This window comes from Nannobrachium achirus (assembly GCF_963921795.1).
Source record: "Nannobrachium achirus genome assembly, chromosome: 5".
Taxonomy (NCBI): domain Eukaryota; kingdom Metazoa; phylum Chordata; class Actinopteri; order Myctophiformes; family Myctophidae; genus Nannobrachium; species Nannobrachium achirus.
Genome location: NC_137814.1, coordinates 27,644,129 through 27,667,792, shown reverse-complemented (window position 1 = coordinate 27,667,792; position 23,664 = coordinate 27,644,129). Strand labels below are relative to the sequence as shown.

Here is a 23,664-nt window from a genome sequence, read left to right as displayed (position 1 = left end):
TATTTTTGCTATTTTGCACAACACTGTTGTAGGACAAAGTTTAATATGATTTTTTTCATGCCTATTTGTTGATACAGTATTTGCTTCTCTCCTATCAACCGAAAAAGGGATGGATACAATAATTGCTAAGACAATAATGGATGGTCCAGCCCTAGTTTCAATACACTCAGAGGTGCCTCTGTGCAACTGTACAACATCAACTTGCATAACGTCAATGTCAGGCAGAAACCTCGTATCTCCAAGTTTCAAATATGTAAGTTTTTTCGCAAAGTATAAAGCCCTGCTTCATCATACAAGACTATCGCACAAAACTAGTGAAAATAGCATATCTAGAAGCAGTGCAAGGCGTTGTGTGCTTTAGAGGTCTTCGGATCCACCCGAGGTCCGAAATTACCCGGGGTCCGACCCGCCCCGAACCGGGTAACGGGGCCGTTTATGCGCAGTGAGGTCGGGGCCGGGTCGGAGCCGCCGCCGTATGTCCCGGGTCCTGGGTATCTGATAGTGAAATCGCCTGTTACTGATCCCCGAGGGGAACCGAGTCAGCCGAAATTGAAAATAATATGTGCACAGGTGCACTACAACGATTTCGCCACCAGATGGCCCTAAATGATACAGCATGTAATCTTAAGCCTAGATAGTGAAATGAAGTTGTTTAGAGGAGACACTGTCTGCGTGTCTGGGGCAGTTATATTATTATTATCAAAGATGTGATATTAACGTAACGTGTTGGTTTGTGGTTCACAATGGCGTTGTCATCGCGTTTTGTCATGCTCTGCAAAGCATATAATGGAAACTTCAAAGCAGACTATAAACAACAACAACACATGCGACAGAAAATGATAGCATTAGCATTGGCTAGCCAGAGAAGAAGGAATAAAGAAAACATGGATTCATTTGTATTTACAAACTGTCCGCAATGATTGACTTACTCGTCTGGGAAAACATCTTGTTGTGAGGAGAGGCGCGCAGCATGGCTGAACGCAGCAGCAGTATCTGCAACCATTACCATGGCGACGTTTAGGTAAGAAAGTAGTCTCATACAACTCTTAATATAATAACGTTGGCATTCGCGGCCACAGGTTCGGGTCTTGGACCTCTCATTCTGCAAGGGTATCGGATCTAATTTGCATATTAATAGTACGGGGCCGTCGGACCGGGTCCGTCACGTTTCGGGGCGAGACGGGTAACGGTTCTGAAATTCCAAATTATAGACGGGGCCAAATGGGTCCGGTTCCATTTTCCCCGGGTCCATTTGGGTTCGGGTAGTTAAAATTGGACCCGTGAAGACCTCTAGTGTGCTTGTAGATCAGCTATTTTCACTATTTTCGATGATTTTTAAAATGCTAAATGCAAAACGAACGGTTTCGGTTATACAAGGTTTCCACCTGACAACGACGATAACAGCATGACCAAGTTTGTCGCTATAACAACGACACGTGCCCCGTTTTTTCCCCCAGGTATTTCCCGTTTGGGATCGTGTTCCTGGTGGCGGGGAAGATCCTGGAGATGGACGACCCCTCGGCCATGGGGAAGAAGCTGGGCTTCTACGCCATCACGGTGGTGATGGGACTGATCCTCCATGGCCTCTTCATTCTGCCCGCCATGTACTTCTTCATCACCAAGAAGAGCCCCATCGTCTACATCCGGGGCATCCTGCAGGCCCTGCTCATATCGCTGGCCACCTCGTCCAGGTAAACCCGGTGGTTTTCAACCTTTTCAGGCCGCAACCCCCAAAATGATCATGTTTTAACCGGGGACCCCCCCACCCCCCCACCCCTGATGAGCACTAAGAGTTGAGGCATTACATTTTGTACAACACGGTTGGTTCTATTGAGGCGTTGTGAGCAGGCTATTTTCACAATTTCTGCCTCTAATATTTGACAATTTGGCCAATGTTTAATTTGCCATTTTAGGGATACTAGAAGCCAGCGTCTAGTCGGCGACCTGGCCAACTCGGAACAATGTAAATAGGGAATGAATGCCCCGCCCTTTAATGCAAACCCCATTATACCTGTTTTCATAGGACCCGTTTTGACCATTTGTCTGCCTGTGTCCATTTTTGCCCATATATGGAGATATCTGTATCTGTCTGTCGGTGTCCATTTTATGTCCATATATGGAGATCACTGCAGTTATAGTTCTGGGTCCATTTTATGCCCATATATGCCCATATATGGAGATATCTATCTGCATCCATTTTATGCCCATATATGGAGATCTCTGTATCTGTCTGTCTGTGTCCCTTTTATGCCCGTATATGGAGATCTTTGTGATTCTGCATCCATTGTATGCCCATATATGCCATATATGGAGATATCTGTTTATCTGCGTCCATTTTATGCCCATATATGAGATTTCTGTCGCTTTTTCAAACAATCGTGGGTCGGGTCGGGTTGAGGCCGAGCACTGCACTACCTGCTGCGGTGGGGAACGCACGTGCCGAATTTGAAATAGGGAATGAATGCCCCACCCTTTAATGCAAACCCCATGAATGCCCCACCCTTTAATGCAAACCCCAATATACCTGTTGTCATAGGACCCGTTTTGACCATCTGTTTGTCTTTGTCCACTTATGCCCATATATGAAGATCTCTGCACACACAGTACCGGTTGCGGAAAACTCTGATGTCAGACTTTATGCCCATATCTGGAGAACGCGCGTGCCGGTGGGAAGAAGGGTTCTCGAGATACGCGGATTACATACATACATACACATTCACAGAGATTTTGTGTTGACTCATGTGGCGTACGTGATGTCAGAGCCTTTTATGAAGTGATGTCACAATGACTCAGCGCTTGCGCCGATTTCCTCCGGAACAGCCTGATGTCAACAATCAGCTCCGCATAAGGAGATTCCGAACGTTTCGCGCCGGTTTCGGAAAACCGCGAGTCGGGTCGGGTCGAGGCCTGGCACTGCACTCCGCGCGGCGGCGGGGAACGCGCGTGCCGAATCTGAAGCCGGTGGGACGAACGGTTCTCGAGATACGCGGATTACAAACAAACAAACAAACAGACAGAGATTTGTCGCATTTATAGATAGATTAAAAGGTCCTTAATATATATGGAGATATGGAGATCCCTGTGATGCCAGGGGAACCAAATCATTTCATGCCCATATATGGAGTGCCCTGATGTCATCAATATATTAAGCCCATATCTCTGAATGCCAATATATAATCACTGTGATGTCAGGGGAACCAAATCCCCTTTATTGCCATATATGGAGATCCCTGTGATGCCAGGGGAACCAAATCCCTTTGACCAGATGGCCAAGACATGTCGCGACCTCGCCCGCTTTTCGCCCTTAGGCGTCTTACTGGTATTATATATTGTGTTGTCAAGTGAAGCATGACTTTTCTGTTGTGCGGCCACCCAACCTGGATAATATTACTCAGAAAGTTTACAAAACACAGGTTCACTTTGCTGGGAAAGAATTCTTGGACTGTATACAATAGTGTGTTGCTAGTCATCATAGCTAAGTTATGATGACCAAAACTATGACTAAATATATTGACAATTTCATCAACAAATAAAACTAGACTTAAGTGTTAAGGAGGGACTAGTGGATAAGAATCCAGTAGAACTAAGACAAGTCATTTCATGTTTGGTTGCACTCAGGTGTTGCATATAGCCTATGTCACATTGTGACGCATTGAAAAAAGTGTAGCAAGAATGTCATGTATCAGTGTGTACTGTGTACAATGTGTAAAGTAATGTGTAGATTACTTTACACAAGTGTAGATGTTTTTAAATTATCTCATACGTGTGCAGAAAAAAAGGATATCAATATAGACAAGTTAGGATTGGAAACATAATTAGGCCTACAGAATCTATACATGCAGCTTTGCAGCAGAAGACTGGCCAAAGGGTGCAAAAAAAAAAGGAAGCTTAACTGTTGCAATTCTGAGCAATACAAAATGTGTGCTGTTCATATGAATAAAGCATGAACTAATAAGCTCAAGTGTATGATGATTATATCATACACACACTATTATAGCTTGCTACTTGCATTACTTACTGTTATCTTGGTCAGCACAGTTACTTATTAGACACCTGCATATCTCCAGTGTTTGTCTCCAATTTAAATTAAAATGTAAATGACAGACATAGCCTACAGACAGACAGACAGACAGACAGACAGACAGACAGACAGACAGACGTACAGTACATTTTTGATCACACCAAGGAATAATTCAATCTGATTGTACGCACGTTTTGTTAATGAGGCACATTGTGTTCCATCATGGACCAGGTTGGTATGTACTGTATGCGCCTGCTGATTGTTTAAATGAAAACAGGGTCGAGGCTCATTCTACTGCAACATCCCCTGCAGTCCTTCTGGAACCAGAGCATAATTATAATAAAAGCTCAATTTAAATGTAAATACACACATACATACACATACACATACACATACACACGCATACACAGGCTCTCTCTCTCTCACATACACACAATGTTTTCCCTTAATATTTTCAGATTTTAACGTTTTAGACGTTGACCTTTGTTCACGTTTTTGAACACGTTCCATTTTTTTATCTTGATTGATTGATTGATTGATTAATTGATTGATTGATTGATTGATTGATTGATTGATTGATTGATTTATCAGCAGTTTGGAGGGAAAAATGCTCAAATTACAGTTCAATAAAAGGTCTGCTAAGAGGATTTAAAACCCAAGAAAGCCCTATGGCTTGTTTCCATTGGATGTAGTAGCATTATTTGGGTATGGGGTCATTGAGGTTAGACCATTTATGCGGGTATCCAGAGATGACCTCCCACATTTCACAGCATAATGTTGGCAGATATGAATAAATGAATAAATGAATAAATGAAGGCCACACTTATTGAAATGTTGAAAACGTATGTGCAACATTATGTGCATTGTGCATCAATGTGTTGCACTACGCTGTTACAGTATGTGGAGTCAGGGCTGAATGTTCAGGGTTCAGGGCTCTCCTCCCACACATTGGTGGAGAGTAACTTATCGTCACTGTCGGACAGAAACCTTGTATCTCCAAGTTTCAAATGTGTACGTTTTTTTGCTAATAAGAGCCCTGCTTCATCAGACAAGGCCGTCGCACAAAAGTAGTGAAAACAGTAGTGTGCTTGTAGATCGTCTGTTTTCACTAGTTTAGTAAAACGAATTTAATGATAAAAACGAATGGTTTTGGACATACAAGGTTTCCACCCGACAACGACGTTATATTACTAAGCAAACATTGTAGCCTATACTTGTACTCCACTACAATTATTCTATAGCTTTAGTTACTAGTTACTTATGCAGATTGAGATTATTATTGCCACTATGTTATTATTAAACATACGTCATCCACTCAATATCCGTTTTTAATACTTTGGATATTCAAAAAGTAGCAGATACAAGCTCCCAACGTGGTGCATTTTTGACAACTGTAATTGAGTACTTTTACTTTGGCGCTTTAATTATAATGCCAATGCTTTTGTACTTTTACTGCATTATGTTTGATCACTTTTGCTAAACCCATTAAAATGGGAAAGCATCTGAGTCATTTTAGATTTTAGCATTAGCTATTCAAAAACAAGCTTGCAGTACATCACTTTGTGCCGCACTGCGAGCTTGTATATTTGCTATTTTACATATTTTGAAACATTTTGAAGGTGTGAAAACTACTGATCTAGAAGGCATGTGAAGAATCAGATTTTAACGGCTTAGGCCTATGTAAAAAAGAAAAAGATCGTCTATTTCCACTTTCAATGTTCTCTTTTAAGTATAAAGTTGTCAAATATGTCAGTCATTTCTTTGTATATTTAGGATATGTGTAAAATTTGCCTTGTGCAACTTCAACTGAGTAAAAGCCAAACAGAAATGTAATTGTCAACGACAAAAACACAATTAAATCGTTAATCGCAATCATTTGAGTTGCAATGAATCCATCATGTAAAATGTCATATCGTGACAGCCCTACCACCAAAACCACCACCACCACCACTGACTGATTGTGTCTCCTCCTCCCTCAGCTCTGCTACTCTGCCTATAACCTTCAAGTGCCTCCTGGAGAACAACCACATCGACCGACGCATCATCCGCTTCGTGCTGCCCGTGGGGGCCACCATCAACATGGACGGCACCGCGCTGTACGAGGCCGTGGCCGCCATCTTCATCGCCCAGGTCAACAACTACGAGCTGGACTTTGGCCAGATCATCACCATTAGGTGAGCCGAAAACGATTTTGACTGATTGTCGCTGACACAGAGAACACCTTCTTCCCATCCGTAAACATGCGAAAGAGGACACGATTGTGTAGAAAAAAAGAGAGAAAGGAGTGTATCTGTTTGGCTCGAGTAGACAAGGAGCTCTTCGGTCAAAATGGATGACAAAATGTATTTGCAAAAAAGGAAAGAGACCAAGGCACCCTTGTGGAAAAACTTAAAAAGCCTTTAATTGTCTGTCTGGCTAATGCAGCATGGCGAGAATAAAAAATACACCTACGCGTAGCAGAAACAATGCCTTCATCAGGATGACTAAAAATGTACTTGAACGTGGAATAATGTGGCACCAAACAGCAAGTGAAAGGAAGATGTTTTATTAGTCTTTTTTAATAGTCTTTTGAGAGGGAGTGAATAAAACTGTCAAAAGCACACATAAAGTGATGAATATATTTCACCTACAAAATGATTTGCAGGGATAAACTACCTCTTCTGAAGTGATAGTATAGGCAGCAACTCTCCTTCCATAAATCCAAGGAACACTACATTTTGTGCAAAAATCGTTAAAATGCCTTTGTTGTCTTGGACCAGAGCAGGCCAGTTATTTACCTTTTTAATCTCTGCAACGTGAACATCAATAATAAAATAGATAGTAATTACCAGCACACTTGCACAGTATAGGGAGAATTTATTAAGCAACGTTTCAGGCACACTCGACTTCCTCCGGCAACCTAAACGAGGCAAGCCTTGGAATTTATTGAAGGAGGTATTTATAGTTACAACTTACAAAACACCTGGACCATCCAAAGATCAGGCTCCTTCTACCCATGCTCAGACTCCATTCTCAAAACATCATTTAGCCCCCCGCTAGAGCAGAATGTGTGATATTACCTGGTCATTTTGTTTGGCCTGAAGCGACGGCGCCGCCCGCAGATGTTGCTTCAAATGCAATGTGGGAATTAATCCAGTGTCACGCATTTTTGATTAAATCCAAATTAACAAAATGCACCATTATGGGATTTGCCAGATATGGTGTGCGTACGCCTATAAATGTACATGTCCAGCAGATTAAGCATTGCACAACCTCCTTAATCAGTCTGGATGTCAGGGTGTGGCCGTGTGGGAGAGTCTGGCTGTTTGGGACAAACGCACACAGACGAGGGACAAAACGTCGAGTGTCCCCCTGACTCCCCCAACCTCCCTAACAGAGTGGGGACCCACTGTTCCTGTCCTGTACCAACAAGCCTGGTCCAGTGGTCCAGCCCAGGCCAGTGCAGCAACCAGTGGTGGAAGAAGTAACAATACCACTGTAGAAATGTGCTATAAGGGCATGGTCACACTGGATTCTGACAATGCATTTCAATGGCAATGGAGTGGTTTGCTGCCATGTGCGGATTTCTGAGAAGGAAAAAAATCCCATTGAAATGCATTGGCAGAATCCGCCCTCACAGGTAGAATAAAAGTGCGGTGTGACTGTAAAGTAGAAATAGTCTTTTACAAGTGAAGGTCCTGCTTGAAAATAGCAGGTCTACAAGCTCACAATGTGTCGCATTGTGAGCGTGTAGATAGGCTATTTTCAAAATATCTTTTATATCTTTTCATCTTGTGAAATTCTGCACAATGAGTAGGCCTACTTTTAGTTTTGGTACTGTATATTTAGATGCCGATACTTTTGTACTTGTACATTTTGAATACGAGACTTCTACTTGTACTTGTAAAGAGCATTATCTACATTGCAGTATTGATATTTTTACTTAAGTAAAACATGCAAGTACTTCCTCCATCAGTGTTAGTTACTTCACACCACTGACAACAACTCTCCATCCCTGTGATGTGATGACATGTTTTGTGTAATAACATTAGCAGTCCTCATGGTCTGCAGTCTGCCGTACAGTGGCTTATAATCCTCCCTGATGATAAAACCCATATGACCTGTATTACTCATGTCCCTCATCACGCCAGGATCATAATCATTTCCCTTCCATCACCGCTCTGTTCTGGTGCCGTTTTGACTGGGAGGAGCACCTCCATCTGTCCTGACTCCTGAGGCAGTCTGGCATATCAGTGAGCTTACCGTTGCTGTCTGTCGGGCAGAAACAGTTCATCTCCATAATCTAACCTTTTGTGTTTTTTCGTAAATTAGTGCCCTACTTCATCATACTACAGTGTAGTGTGTGCCAAAATATCCATATTGCAATATTTACTCACTCTCGATAAATATATCGATAGCTGCTGGTAAATATCAATATTTTATTACACCATGCATGGATTCCCTGGGTTGAGGCAGAGCGCTGTATAATTCCAGATGTTTGCCTTTTATGAGTACCGGGATCTTCTTTTTTCTTTTTCAGTTACAGATAAGTTGTGATATCGTTGACGCCTATATTGAGTATTGCAGATATCGGGTATTGTGAAATTATCGTTAACGAGGGACACATATCGTCACAGATATCGTATCGTGAGCTGCCCATATCGTCCCAGATGCAACACATTTCTTTATATATATATTTCTGCTACTTTTGCAGTTTCTTTATATGAATCCCCCCTCCTAAGGACGCTGGACAATTTACAACATTCCACCCTCCCACCTTATGGATGCAATAGTGAACACATAGGTTGCATACCATCATTTATCTTATTTATTTATATAGAATTGCTTTGTATGGATTTTATTTAATCATTATTTATTTATTATATTTTATTTTTATCTTTGAAATTGTTTGCATATGATGACATGCCCAATAGGGACATCAGGTTGAAAATGGTTAAGTCTGTCTGTGAGTGTTTATAAAGTTGAGCTGCGTCTTAGTCTTAGTCTTTTGTTTGACCTTCTCACTGCTGCAGCACTCGAGGCAAAAAATCACAATAGAGCAGGGAAGGACTCACAGGAATAAAAATATATTGTTTGCATATAAAAGCCTTCATTAAAAGATCCACTATCACCAGATGCACTGACTGACCATGACCATGGTCCCTGCGAGCCATACTGTGAATCAACTTGACTCACACAGTATTCAAAAGCTTCCTGTCTGTGTTTGTAAACTCAAATGTCAAACAGATGCCGGCTACCTTTGCTTTTAGGGGGTGTAGTTCCAGACTCTATATATAGCATTTCGGAGTCTATGAAATAGTCTGGCTAGGCGAGACTAGTGACTGTCCATGGGGTCTATTAGGCAGAAAGCCCCTGTTGTCCAGTTTCCCAGCAGATGTATTGCTACTTAAGCAATTGGTTGTGGTCTAAATTATTATTATTACTATTATATTAATTATTTATTCACAAATCTCTTATTAGTTGTCATTGTACACACATCCATGACGTGGTTGTCCCACAGGACCCGCCATAGTCTACTAAACCGATGTTATGCCAAATACATATATGAATACAATAATTCATGGGTTGCATTTGTAGTCCTACACCAGCCATTTTGAGGACCAACACAGGTGTTTTGATTAACGTAGAACATTAATTCTGTGCCAATCAATCAGACAGACAGACACATTGAACACCTGTGTTGGTCCTCAATATGGCCGGTTTAGGACTACAAATGCAACCCATGAATATAGGAAGATGTGCCATCCAGGTTGGAGACATTGTACACAAATCCTACAAATGGTTTCGCTGGCGGGCGCTAGTGGGTGCTGGCCTCTGATCTTACACACGTCCTATGTTTACTGGTGCGAGATCCCGCGAGAGTGTTGCTGTGAAAGAGAAAGGTCCATAATAATGTTGATTATTTGTATGAAAATTGGGGGAATATTGTGTGGCTTGTGACGATCAGGTCCAATATTTAGTTCAGTGTTCAAGTTCACTCTCCCATTGGAAATGAAGACTCCAACCTGCTTACTGCCTCATATAAAGGTGTCAACCTACTTCATGCAGATACAGGAAGAGATTCCGTCTTGGGTTATTAGTGAGGGAAAGTTAGCCGAGTGTTGGACCAATCTGGGAACGAAATGCTTTCCAATAGCCATAAAATAGGCCTAATTGGCTAAGGCTTAGCAAATCATGTCATTCGAGTTCACCTGTGTCCTGTTAGTCCCTATGTTCCAAAACCCTGTGTTTGAATGTTCCTTGTCAGATTGTATCATGTTATCCTGTGTGTCATGATGTGTGCTTACCCACCTGATCTTGAATAGTTTTCATGAATTCAAACCCTACTCCAAAAAAAAAAGCCCAAAAATACCCAAATTACACACCTCATACACTCATATTGGCAATCCCCCCCCCCCCCCCCCCCCCCCCCTTTATTCCCAGGCCCTCGGGATACCCCCAACTTTGATTAGCACCGACAAAGTTTGTCAAGGGAGTTGGGTTTGACAAAGTTCAAAGGTGATAGTAGACACCTTTATGAACACATTTGTGAAGAAAGCTATTGGAAAGCATTTAGTTCCCAGATTGGTCCTCCACTCGGCTAACCCTTTCCCTCACTATATGCTGTTATGTGTTTCTGCCCGGAAAAGACGCGCTGTGATTGACCAGTACAGTAACTTTGATTGGCAGTTGTGTCGAATGCTCACCCCAAAACATGATTTGCGAGACTGTGGCGGCTCATGTGGGACAACCAAGGCATGAATGTGTGTACAATGACAACTGATAGCTGATTAATGGAAAAAGAAATCACTTTTGCCCGAAACAAATTGCTTAATTAGCAATATGCTTATGAACTCCTTTCCGTGCTATGAGGGCTGCGGGGGTCTGCTGGGGAAACTGGACAACAGTGGCGTTTCTGCCTAATAGACTGGTCATTTGGGAACAATATAAGTAAGAAAATGAGCCTAGATCATGGGTCTTCAACAGGGGGTCCGCAACCCCTAGGGGGTCCACAGGGATACTGCAGGGGGTCCCCGAAAGAGGGCCTTGGAGAAAAAAAGTTTTTCCTTTTTTTTTTTAGTTTTTTTAATTTGTCTTTAAATATATAAAAAAAAACATGATTCTGTCTCTTTTGAATAGCTTGTATACAGTACATGATTATTGTGCGATTGACAGATTATTAGTGATAGATTGATAGTATTGACATTGGTTCTCAGTTAAAAGGTATGTTTATAAATGGCAGTGGTATGGCCACTTGTGCATGAATGTTTAAAATAAAAGCATGAATATATGAATCTATTATTTTAAAAGCATAGTATTGAATGCACAATAATAACATGGTATTGTGAAACACACTTATACATAAATATACAATATATGTTCTAGCCCCACCCCCACCCTATGAGGTAGGGGGTCCTGCTCCATCTCCCCATCAGTTTGGGTGTCCCTGGCCTGAAAACATTGAAGACCCCAGGCCTATATGTTATTTAGTGTGGAGTTGTCCTTTAAATGCCCTGTCTGAACTAACGTCATGCTCCATTAATGTCACCTGTTCTCTGCCAGTATCACTGCCACCGCAGCCAGCATCGGTGCTGCTGGGATCCCTCAGGCTGGTCTGGTCACCATGGTGATCGTGCTGACCTCTGTGGGCCTGCCCACCGATGACATCACGCTCATCATTGCGGTCGACTGGGCGCTGTAAGTACTGCAAATCCCACCGAGTGAACATTCAATCAAGCAATGGAAATTGTGAAAGAAAGCATTTGCATTATAGCATGCCCTGCAGGATGCGACTGTCACGTTGAATGTTGTTGGCGACGCTTATGTATTTGCATGATTAATATTAAATATTAAGAGAAGCTGCCCTTGATGTTATTGGAATGTGCGTGCCGATGTTTTTAAGGAGCTCTACGACATGTTACTGTGCTGTCTTTAAAGCTGCAATACATAAGTCTCCTGATGAATAGAAGTATTTCATCACTGTCCGGCAGTTTCAAATTTGTATGTTTTTTCGTAAAGCAAAGCCCTGCTTCATCATGCAAGACTGTCGTATAAGACTAGTGAAAATAGCAGATCTACAAGCACACCACGAGGCGTTGTGTGCTTGTAGATCGGCTATTTTCACTATTTTTAAATCATTTTTTAAAATAAATACCAAACGAATGGTTTTGGACATTCCACCCGTCAACAGTGATTTGGAATGTTTTCTGAACTGCAATAAATATATCGGCACATCTAGTGTCCAAACTGGTGCACTCGTCTGCTTCAGATAACTTAATTAAAACCGGGAAAGCATCTGTGTCACTTCGTGCCCCGCTGCGAGCGTCTGTTTTTTTTAATTAGAAGGCATTTGCAGAATGGGCCTCAGGATATTGTCAACCAGTCGGTGTCCTGCCTGACGCCTGTACCTGGGTCAAACTTTCTAACCAGCCACCATGCAGATTGTTTAAAATAAAGTTTTATTCATTAAAGTACGTCTTGAATTGTAGCTTCAAAGTTAACCAAACAATAATTTGATTAATGGATAATGCTAACGGGGCATGGCTGTATGTATAGTTTTCATTATTTTAGGATTCCATTATCATGTATCACTCAATTAGCAAGGCTTCATAATATTATTACAACCAATGACCATGTTTATTTCTTTATTCCAGGGATCGATTCAGAACCATGGTGAATGTGATGGGTGATGCCTTGGCCACAGGGATCATGGCTCATATTTGTAGAAAAGACTTTATCAAGGAATCAGAACAGGTGAGAGGGAACATTCACCACTTAAACCCTATATATAACCTACTAAGTTGACCGGGGTTCCCCAGTGGGGCTATACTTGGCCCCCTCAATCCTACATGATTACTGTCTTTTAGACGTATAGACATGGAATGGAACTAACAGACCGTATGCAACAGAGGTGGTCCTGGACAGCCAGCTATCATTCAAGGCACACATTGCATCAGTCACCCGGTCACTCTATAACATCCGTAGAATCAGACCCTTCCTCACCCAGCCCAGCTCCTCATCCAGACATCAGTCATATCAAAACTTGACTACTGTAACTCTCTCCTCACTGGCCTCCCGGCATGTGCACTTAAGCCTCTCCAACTGATCCAAAATGACGCGGCACGACTGGTCTTCAACCAGCCAAGATTCTCACATGTCTCCCCCCTTCTCCGCTCCCTCCACTGGCTACCGGTTGCGGCCCGCACTGAATACAAAACACTGATGCTGACCTGCAAAGCCGCTAGAGGTACGGCTCCTCCATACCTCCAAAACCTGATCAACCCCTACAACCCCACCCGTACACTCAGATCAGCCAACACAGGGATGCTGACAGAACCCTCGCTAAAAACCCCAGGACAAAAATCCACTCGTCCTAGACAATTTACCCTCCTGGCCCCCAAACTGTGGAATAAACTCCCTGTCGCACTTAGAACTACAAACTCACTCCCTAGCTTTCGCCGTGGACTCACCTCTTCACACTCCACCTAAACCCATAGCACTACTGTAGCTCTCCCCAATTCCCTCGATGACCACACATGAAGCTAGATAGCATTTTTAGGTTTTAGAAAGGTTTTTTGTACTGATTAGTGCGTGGTCTACCTATGATATTGTTTTTTCTAGATTGATATTCCTATGCATTTGTTGTATTGTTGTTGATGTACTGACATATTAGCTTGCTTATTATATTGATGTATTACCTGCTTATTGTAAGGATTTGGATTAAAAGCGTCTGCTAAATGCCTAAATTGTAATTGTAAATTGTCCGCCAGGTGCCTCTCATCTGCGAGACCAAGCCCATGATAAGCATCCAGCAGATGATGAGCTACCAGAACCAGACCAACGGCTGCTACCAGCCGCCGCCGCGGGGGGGCAAGCTGGACCACCTGTCCCCGGACGTGGCCCGCCTGATGCAGCTGGAGGAGGGCGTGAGGCACTCTGGAAAGAAAAAGCACCACGGAGCTCAGCACAAGAGAGAGCACAGAGAAAACAAGGACCACTGCACCATTGACATGAACGGACTGGAGACAAATGTATGAAGTCTAATTAAACGTTAGGCTGCATGGTCAGCACATCTGCAGGAACAGGGGCGTCACAAGAGGGGGGAAAAGTGGGACTGAGTTACCAGGGCCCAAGGTGGAGGGGCCTTAATTATTTTGTACTTTTGCTATTGGAAAATAGCAGATATACAAGCTCACAGCGTGGCACTGAGTGCTGCGCTGCAAGTTTGTGGATCTGCTATTTTTGAAAAGTCGTGAAAAATCTTTTATTTTTTAAGCGAACATTTGTGACTCAAATTTTGCTTCTGGGGGGTCCCTGGAACGAAATATTTTGAGATGGGGGTCCGTGGCCAAATACATATCATTTTGGGGATCCTTCACATGAAAAGGTTTGAGCACCACTGACATAGACTTGCACAAATGTTCACGATTTTTCAAAAATAGCAGATCTACAAGCTCGCAGCGCGGCACTCGGTGCCGCGCTGTGAGCTTGTATATCTGCTTTTTTTCAATAGTCAAAGTACCCAGGGCCCAGAATTTGGTGCGACACCCCTGGACAATGAGTGTGGTAGAACTGGAAGGTATTAAAACGTGCACACAGACACACATGATCGAGCGACCTTTTTCTTCCAAGAAGTGCGCCTGCCCGGATGGATGTACTGTAGACAGCCTTGGAATGAAACCAACTGAGAAAGACCATTTTCTACAGAATCTAAACAATTGACCCACAGTTGTGTGTGTGTGTGTGTGTGTGTGCGCGCGTGTGTGTGTGTGTGTGTGTGTGTGTGTGTGTGTGTGTGTGTGTGTGTGTGTGTGTGTGTGTGTGTGTGTGTGTGTGTGTGTGTGTGTGCGTGCGTGTGCGTGTATCAGTATTATTTATCTGCAGTAACGGTGTTTGCGTCACGGATCCATACCGTGCCGTAGAGCCAGAGGGAGGGAGCAAATAAGGTATTCTGGTAGAGCGCTGAACCCTCAGGAAATCAGTTTTCCACTTTCAATATTGTATTGGTTTTTGACAAATTATGTGTGCACATAACAAGGACAAGAACGTGGGACAACAAACACATAATCAGTTTTCCAACGGAGGGTTTCCCAGTTGGAGCTGTGAGCAAAAATGTACCATAGGCAAATATCACACATTACTGTCCCTTATTGGGCCGTGGTGCAAGAACGAACATGCTCATCTCTCTTTTTATTTGCAATGGTCTGTTATTGTATTATTTGTTGTCATAATGTGATTTGGGGGGGGTTATTTCTTGTTTTTTGTTTTGTTTTAAACTTTTGTATATTCTTTACTTATTTGTATTCACGTATATTCTCTGCTGAAACACTATCAAATGCAAAGTTGCCTCAAACCCCCATAGACTGTCACTGGGCTTTGGACATATTCACGCACTTTCTTATGGTTCATTCACTTTTTTCAGTAGTGCCACCTTTTGGCCAATCTGTATGAACGGTTAATCAATCAGTTCTTTCTTTGCCCAAGACCATCATGTCCACTAACGTTTTGTGCAAATCCGTTAAATAGCTGTTTGAGAACAGCCGGTGGTCAAAATATTATCTCCTTGGCAGAGATAATTACAATGCGAAGATTAAACAAATGCTCAAATTGTCAGATGTTCCTTTGGTCAACATTCCAACACACACAGGTTGAAGATGTAAGCAATTTACCCCGAGTGAGAGGACATTATGCTCTCATAATGTCCGCAGTGATGGTGTTATCGGACGAGGCGCAGCCGAGTCCGATAACACCATCACTCAGGACATTATGAGAGCATAATGTCCGACCCCGAGTGGTAAATAGCTTTTCTACCACTTTTTCCCGTATACATGAAAGAAAACACATAGTTGTAACTTGCAAGGATCTTAAGTTACAATCATTATTGCCTATAAAACTTCCGCGAGACAGCAGATAGTTCCACAAACAACATCTTCTACTCACCAACAGATGGCGCCAACTCCATACTAATCCATGCGTCTAGCTTACAGCTAAGCTAACGTCAGTTAGAAGTACCGTTCCGGCCGTAAATAGAGGCTGTTCGCTTCCAGAAAGGCATAGGTTCAGAGAAAAGGGGCTTTAAAGTTGGCGGATTGCATTGGATCCAAATAAATCGGCGACTATAGCATGCACGTTAGTGAACATAGGACCGTTGCCACCGTCATTTGTTGGTTGGGGGAAAGGACCTCCTGAAGTCCCCGGATGTACACTGAGGCGCATTGATCTCGGACACACAACTTTGCGGCAGTTGTCCTCTGATAACCTCCGGAATTTAGCCAATCAGAATCCAGTATTTGAACACGTGACTCGAAAAAGTGGTAGAAATTCTTTTTTCAACTGATATTAAATCACTGCGCTGTTTCTCAGCGTCAGGTCCAGGGACTACCAGGGGGTCCAAATGGACCCTTATGTAACTCTGAGAGTGTACAAATGGTCTGAAGATTAAAAAAATATATATTAATAAATCCATTTGTAGGGACCCGTAAGGATCACTTCGGAACCCTGGTGGGTCCCGGACCAGATGTTGAGAAACAGTGTATTGAACCAGTGGTTCTCAACCTGTGGGTCAGGTCCCCAAATATATGTATATATTTATTTCTCTTCTTTTTGGGGGGAGGGGGTCCCCAGATGACAGTTAAGTGACACCTTTTTAATACTTCAAACAATGTAAGCAATCAACAAAATAATACTTTAAAAACTGGTCAAACACTGGCCAAATTGTCAATTAAGAGACAAATATCGGGAAAATCGATGATCTCTAGAAGCCCACAATGCTGTTGTGAGCTTGTAAATTGGCTATTTTCACAATATGTATCTGTGAGAAGTGGGAACTGAGTCAAACTAAATGTAATGCCTCAACTCCAACAATTTCAAGTACTTGTCAGGGTGGGGGGCAAGTACAAATATGTTTAAATATTATTTTGGGAAGTCCCCAGTTCAAATATGATTATTTTGAGGGGGTCCCCGGTTCAAATATGATTATATTGAGGGGTCACGAATCACGACCTGAAGGTAAAGAAGAAACCAGCACACTCATAGCATAATGTAGAGTTTAATATGAATATTTCATATTATCTTACAATAAATGCGACACAGGCAAACAGATGGTCAATACGGTATAATGGAATTTGCGTTAAAGGGTGGGCCATTCATTCCCTATTTACATCGTTCCTGAGTAGTCCGGGCCCCGACTAGACGCTCGGCCACCCGACAGACAGATACAGAGATCTCCATATATGGGATGCAGACCGACTGATAACTCCATATATGGGCATAAATGGACACAGGCAACAGATGGTCAAAACGGGTCCGAACAGAGATCTCCATATATGGGCATAAAATGGACGCAGACAGACAAATATCTCCATATATGGGCATAAATGGACACAGGCAAACAGATGGTCAAAACGGATCCTATGACAACAGGTATAATGGGGTTTACATTAAAGGGCGGGGTATTCATTCCCTATTTACATCGTTCCCGAGTTGGCCAGGTTGCCGACTAGACGCTCGGCTTCTAGTTTATTCAATTCTGCATCGTGGCTACGAGTGGAGTGGGCAGCCTTCTTCTTTACCTTCAAATTCACAAGGACAGCACTGGCAGCACCTAACAAATACTGGTGTGCACCCTTCCCCCGCTTGTTTAGGGGGTCACGGCCTGAAAGGTTGAGAACCACTGTATTAGGCCTACAGCTAGCCTGCGTTACCTTTCCCTGCACTTCTGTGTTCTGCCTTGTAATCCCTGAGTCTATAACTGGGTACTGCGCTCTGCTTCATATCCCATGTATTCCCTCTTTGCCTTAAACGACCAAAGGAGAAGCATTTGGGAACAGTGTTTTATACAGCCAGATCTGGAGTGTTCGCTGAGTGCAAACCAGCAACAACAAAGACGATGGGAGACGGAGCCGATGACAGGCCACACTCCGTCTTTGTGTATAAGATGTATGCTGTACATATATTTATTTTAAAAGTGAAAAGATAGTTTATATTACCATGACAGTTATCATGACATTGCCATTTAGGTCTTTGTAAGGAAAAAAATAACATTTCACTGTAGTCCAATTTTATGAAAATGTAACTCACCCCCACTTTGTAGAGAAAAAACTCAAACCATGGGGAAGAAAATAAAATATATATATATATATTGTACAGAAGGAAAAAAGAGGATAGTTTGAATAGAAAATGTATTTATTTTTGATTCAGTGCTGTATTCATGTGCTGTATCGATTTCTCAGCAATGCAAAGGGGGACATTTTATTTATTCACTCTCAAACAATGTAGACTCTTATGTCATGTCAACCAGAACTATCAGCACAGCACAACACATACATCCTATGGGCAGTAATTGTATGCTCATTATTAGGATTCCTAATAATGAGCATACAATTACTGCCCATACTTAAAGTAAGCACGTGTTCACAACCACTCACTCCACCTCACCATCATCTAGAACAAAAGGATAATGTTCAGCAATTCACAAACTGTATGGCCTACTCACTTTCAAACATCATAAAGCAACATTGCAACAAAACGCAATAACCACAAGCCCAACACTATTGCACGGTGGCTAGCAAAAGTAGGCAAATCGTGAGCTTGTAGATCGGCTATATTCAAGCATCTCTGTGAAACTGCACCTGGATGAAATTATATCCCTTTTTTTCCTCCCTTCTATTTTATAATTTTCACAATTTATTTTTTTGGAGCCATGGCCCAGGAAATAAATTCATGAACATGTAATTATGTATCTCCTTTAATCTTTGGAGCGCTGCTTCCTCCAGAGGAGAACATTGACATTTGAAGAGGTTGGTTGAAATGTCTGTGAGATAGAGAGGAACAAGAATAACCCGGGAGCAAAGAATGTGTCAAAGCAACCTTCATTACCAAGGCAACACTGACGCACAAACAGCATCTCCATGATGCAGCTGCTATACCCACCATCTAAGAGATGAGGAGAGAGGGGCGCCGCTGGCCTAGTCCAGGCGCATACCTCTTAAGCATTGCCACATAGGCATGGGTGCCTGGTGCCGTCGCCGGTTCGATTCCCGATCCGGACGACCTTTGCCGCGTGTCACTCCCCATCTCTCCCCCCATTTCCTGTCAGTCTACTGTCCTATCAATAAAGGCATAAAAAGACCCAAAACAGATCTTAAAAAAAAACAAAAAAGATCATCACCGAAGAGTCCAAATTAAAACGTAGCTTAAAAAGCGAGTTCCACAAAGGCAATCAAAATAAATGTAAGCTATTGAATGGGCAATGAATGCAAAGCATGCCATGCACAGGGGTATACAGTTGACCACATCAGAAACCTTTCCTCTACAGGGTCCTCCCACAGCTCACAGGCACCCGGAACTGGTGGCAAGCACACTGACTCTGTGGGAGCCAAGCCAGGGCATAGAGGGGATAGAGGCGTACCACCTACTGTATGTAGACACACTGCGCCTTGATTGGTGGTTGGTGCCTTGCATGGCTGCCTCTGGTGTCTGTATGAATGTAATTCTGACATCTCCAATAGGCCACAATCTCCACTTAGAAAATATCTAAAAAATGTAAAGGTGGATAACCATGAAACATTCATACTCCCTGGAGGATGAACCCTAACCACTTGAGGGACTCCATTGCCTTTCCTCTAGCACCATGCACCCACAGGCCAAAATGCCAACCTCTTTTCCCATTTAGCCCCACTAGCGAGAACTGGCTTCAAAGGATGGCAATGTTCTTTAGTCTTCTTTCTGTTGTTTGGATTTCACCTCGTACAAATCAGGGTAGTAGAACTACACAGTGAGATGAAAACCTGTGATCTTTCAGTTATGTGACTGATGGTCTCTAACAACCAGGCCACAGAGGTCACTGTAATTGCACATGGCAGCATCATTCTCCAACGAAACCAGTCTGCCTGATTACTGTGATTAGTGCCATCACACGCATCCTTTCTTCTTCTTAGCTGCACTACACTATATGCAGTGATGTTACTAGGTTTTCAATGTAATGGGTCCCGACCCACAGGTGGTCATTCAAATGGGTCCCAGAAAAGTTTTATGAGTCCTCAATACAATGTTTTCGAGCGCTGTGAGCTTGTAGATCGGCTATTTTCAAAATGTTTGCCTATTTCTTATATTTATTTTACAATTTGGCTAATGTTTGAACTTAGAACTAGGATTTCTAAATACACTAGGCTACAGACACCCATTTAATTATACTGATATCACTGGGACCCCAATTTATATTAAATGTTAAAATACTAGAGTACAAATGGAACAGGTCCATTTGGTTCCATTTGTTCACCGAGTTACAGACCCATAAAGTTCTATTTGGTTCCTAACTATCATTTATCTAGGGACCCCCTGGAACTCCCTCAAGGACCCAGGACCCCACTTTGAGAACCACTAGTGAAAATAGTTTTAGCTGTTCCAGGTTTAACTGATAATACATCTTTACAGTGTTTATCTTACACAAAACATTAAAAAACGAATTAAACTATCTAAACTAATATAGCAACTTAAGTAGAAGAAGTAAATTATTTTAACATGGAGGCGCATCCCCGGGACCCCAGGACCATGACATGAATGAGTCCCTGGGCGACTTGAATGAGTTTTTGATGCGGGATGCGCACGTAATGACATCACTGTTCTGAGACTAGAGGCATGCGGAGGTGCTAAATGCCACCAGTTGGCACAATGATGATGACCTGGCCAGGAGGAAACGGGACAGCGCAGCAGTATGGGGACATGGATGGGGGCTGGGTGGAGCACAGTAGCGATTAGGAACACAGGCTGGATTTGGCAGACGGTGTGGGCCGGCTAGGAAAGGGGGATGGATTCAACAAATCAAATGTAATGAATCAACACATGAATTACTGGAATAGAACTTGAGAAAGAGGACACCAGGATGAAATCAAAATAAAACAACAATTTTCCTTGTTTGTTGCCTCAGATTTAACCGTGACTTATGGAATGAGGGCAAATGTCACAGTGGTGGATATTTAATTACTTGGATATTTACCTTGCATTTGCCCTCATAAGATAATCTCTCATTGTCCTATTCACAGGTAATTTAATTACTTTAATTTATACACATTTACCCTTTCACTCGGCTTCTATCTCCTTCCACCTCTTTCCATTTTCATGTTTGTGTGTGTGTGTGTGTGTGTGTGTGTGTGATGATGTAAAATCATCCATAGCGCAGTACCCATTGTCAGTGGGTACTAGTATGCACTATTGATATTAGTACAGGCCTGTAACCGTGTGTAACATCTGCGGGCAACGGACACCATTCACGTCATATTGCGCCATTTGCAAAGAAACGCCTGTCATTCAACATGCATGCACACACAATACAATCGGTTTTGGGATTCTCATAAAGGTTTCCTTGTCAATAAAAGGTATTTAATTATTATTACATTATTTAGTCAAAATCAACAAACACTTTCCATCATTCAGATACATTTTATACAAAATTAGTCATTGAAATTGGCAAGTACACACTGCCCTTAGTCAGACAGAAATTCAGTAAGTGGCACAACTGCAGTCTCATTAGACGTGTGACATTAGTTATCATCATTACAGCAAGGACTCCACACATACGGAAATTATTTTACACAATTAGTATGGCTCTGAATGAGCACAAGTCAGTCTACTGTACCACAGCAGCAAAACAGGCCCAGGTTCACCGGTAGTACAGTAGCAGTAGTCACACCATATTATCCTACAGATGATGTGCTTACTGTAGGTCCAAATACACATGTACCTACAGTCAATCAATGTTGAGCTCAGAAGCGCCTGGAATGGAAATGGTACCCACAATTTTGATCACTTTAGTATGATATTCATGTTAGAGTTCTCAACGGGCCTGAAAATGAAGGCCCGGCCCCTAACTGGGCCGGCCCGAGGCCTGGCCCTTCCCGACTAATTAGCATACATTTTAGGCCCTACCCTACCCTTAATGTCGGGTCGGGTTCGTGCAGAATTTGAGAACGCTAATTCATGTGTTTAAGTGAGTTAGCCTTGTCACAGTGGTTGGATGTAATTAAATGTTTTTGATCAATTCTCTTAAGAAATGCTAATCAAAAGGGTGTAAAAGAGCAAGAGAAGTGTTCATGGGAGAGGAAGATTTGGGGGGAAAAGCTCAATGAAAACATGAGATAGAGAGATGTCAGAAGGCAGAAGTATGAATAGGAGTTAGGAGTGGTTCTGATCACAGAGGATTTAGACTATAAAAAAAACCTGAAACACTGAAAGCATCAGACGCTCGCATGTCAATTTCAATGTGTCGGGGCCTTAAGAGGAGATAAGGCATCCTAGACAGCTCTGGTGGAGGTTGGGTCCAGCCGTGCTCAGAGTTTCACAGCTTGGCCTTGCCTGGTGTCATCTGGAGGCTCTGTAGTTTCATGGCCATGCCCATGTTCCCTGTGATTTTAAGCTTGCCCTGGAAGAACGCCTGAGAGGACAGAGAGAAAGATGACGTTAAGTCAAAGTCAGCAGCGAAGGAGACGGAAAAAAAGCATTTGTAGGATTCTTATCATATTTTAAAATGTGAAGATGGGGGTTCTAGACAATGTAAAAATATATTGGACAAACACACACACACACACACACACACACACACACACACACACACACACACACACACACACACACACACACACACACACACACACACACACACACACACACACACACACACAGTCAGTGGGCACTTTAATATTGCAGAAATGTACTGTTATGTGGTGAGGGCCAAGATGTTCAGGTACAGTTTCACCAACATCAGAATGAGCAGGTGATGTGATTCAAGTGTATGATTGTTCGTGCCAGTCGCTACCATCCTGTACACCACTGGTTGTCAACGTGGGGTCTACTCTGGGGACCACCAGGTGTCCTTGAGGGGGGGGGGGGGGGGGGGGGGGTTCCAGTGGTTTCCCAGCTAAATGATTGATTCTACACACTCAGTTAAAATTAGTGTGGATTTGACAATGTAGATAGGGGAGGGGTCTCAGTGATTTAAAAAAAGAAAGTGTCAGTCTCAGCGTGTAGAATAAATAAACCAACATGCAGCCACCCTCTTAAAGGACCACTTCACCTCTGGGACAACCAGATCTTATTTTATTGTTGTTTGGGACACAATCAACACAATCCTGAGTTATTTTTTGTGTTCAATCTGTGTTTTTAGATATTTTAGCATTTCAGCATGCTACAAAGCATCATATGATGCATTTTACATCTTATGATGCATTATATGATACAATATCATGCTACAAAGCATCATATGATGCTTTGTAGCATGTTGAAATACTAAAATATCTAAAAGCACAGATTGAACACAGGATTGTGTTGATCGTGTCCCAAACAACAATAAAATAAGATCTGGTCGTCTCAGAGGTGAAGTGGTCCTTTAATGAGAGCTGATTGGATGATGACACCGGTGGGATACCCAATAGCTACCTTCTGTTCTGTGTAGTGTGTGCCTAATAAAATGACCACAGTGGGTAATATGTATTGTGTGTGTTATAGAGCCCTTCAGAGGGTCATTTGTATTATCCTGCATACACACTCTGCCTAGAGTGGCAGAGCCAGGAGGTTTCAGGGTTTGGTTGCAGGGTGAACATGAACCCACCACATGAACCCCAGCTTCCCTAATGTGGGGTCAACATTCGGCGAAAATAGCAAATCTACAT

General features: G+C 42.6%; 2 protein-coding genes across 2 annotated transcripts in view; one reads left to right on the top strand and one right to left on the bottom strand.

The window, feature by feature from the left end:
- Positions 1 to 14,037, top strand: part of slc1a7a (solute carrier family 1 member 7a) — a gene marked incomplete at both ends in the record, with an annotated part of 57,640 nt that extends 43,603 nt beyond the window's left edge. Inside the window, 5 exons of the mRNA XM_080725313.1 lie at positions 1,458 to 1,691; positions 6,001 to 6,195; positions 11,564 to 11,698; positions 12,655 to 12,754; positions 13,771 to 14,037. Of these exons, the coding sequence (XP_080581439.1) occupies positions 1,458 to 1,691; positions 6,001 to 6,195; positions 11,564 to 11,698; positions 12,655 to 12,754; positions 13,771 to 14,037 (931 nt within the window). The remainder of the gene's footprint in view (positions 1 to 1,457; positions 1,692 to 6,000; positions 6,196 to 11,563; positions 11,699 to 12,654; positions 12,755 to 13,770) is intronic.
- A 7,316-nt stretch (positions 14,038 to 21,353) lies between these two features.
- Positions 21,354 to 23,664, bottom strand: part of scp2a (sterol carrier protein 2a) — a 35,509-nt gene continuing 33,198 nt past the window's right edge. The window contains exon 16 of the mRNA XM_080725155.1: positions 21,354 to 22,430. Within this exon, the coding sequence (XP_080581281.1) occupies positions 22,335 to 22,430 (96 nt within the window). The 3' untranslated portion in view covers positions 21,354 to 22,334. The remainder of the gene's footprint in view (positions 22,431 to 23,664) is intronic.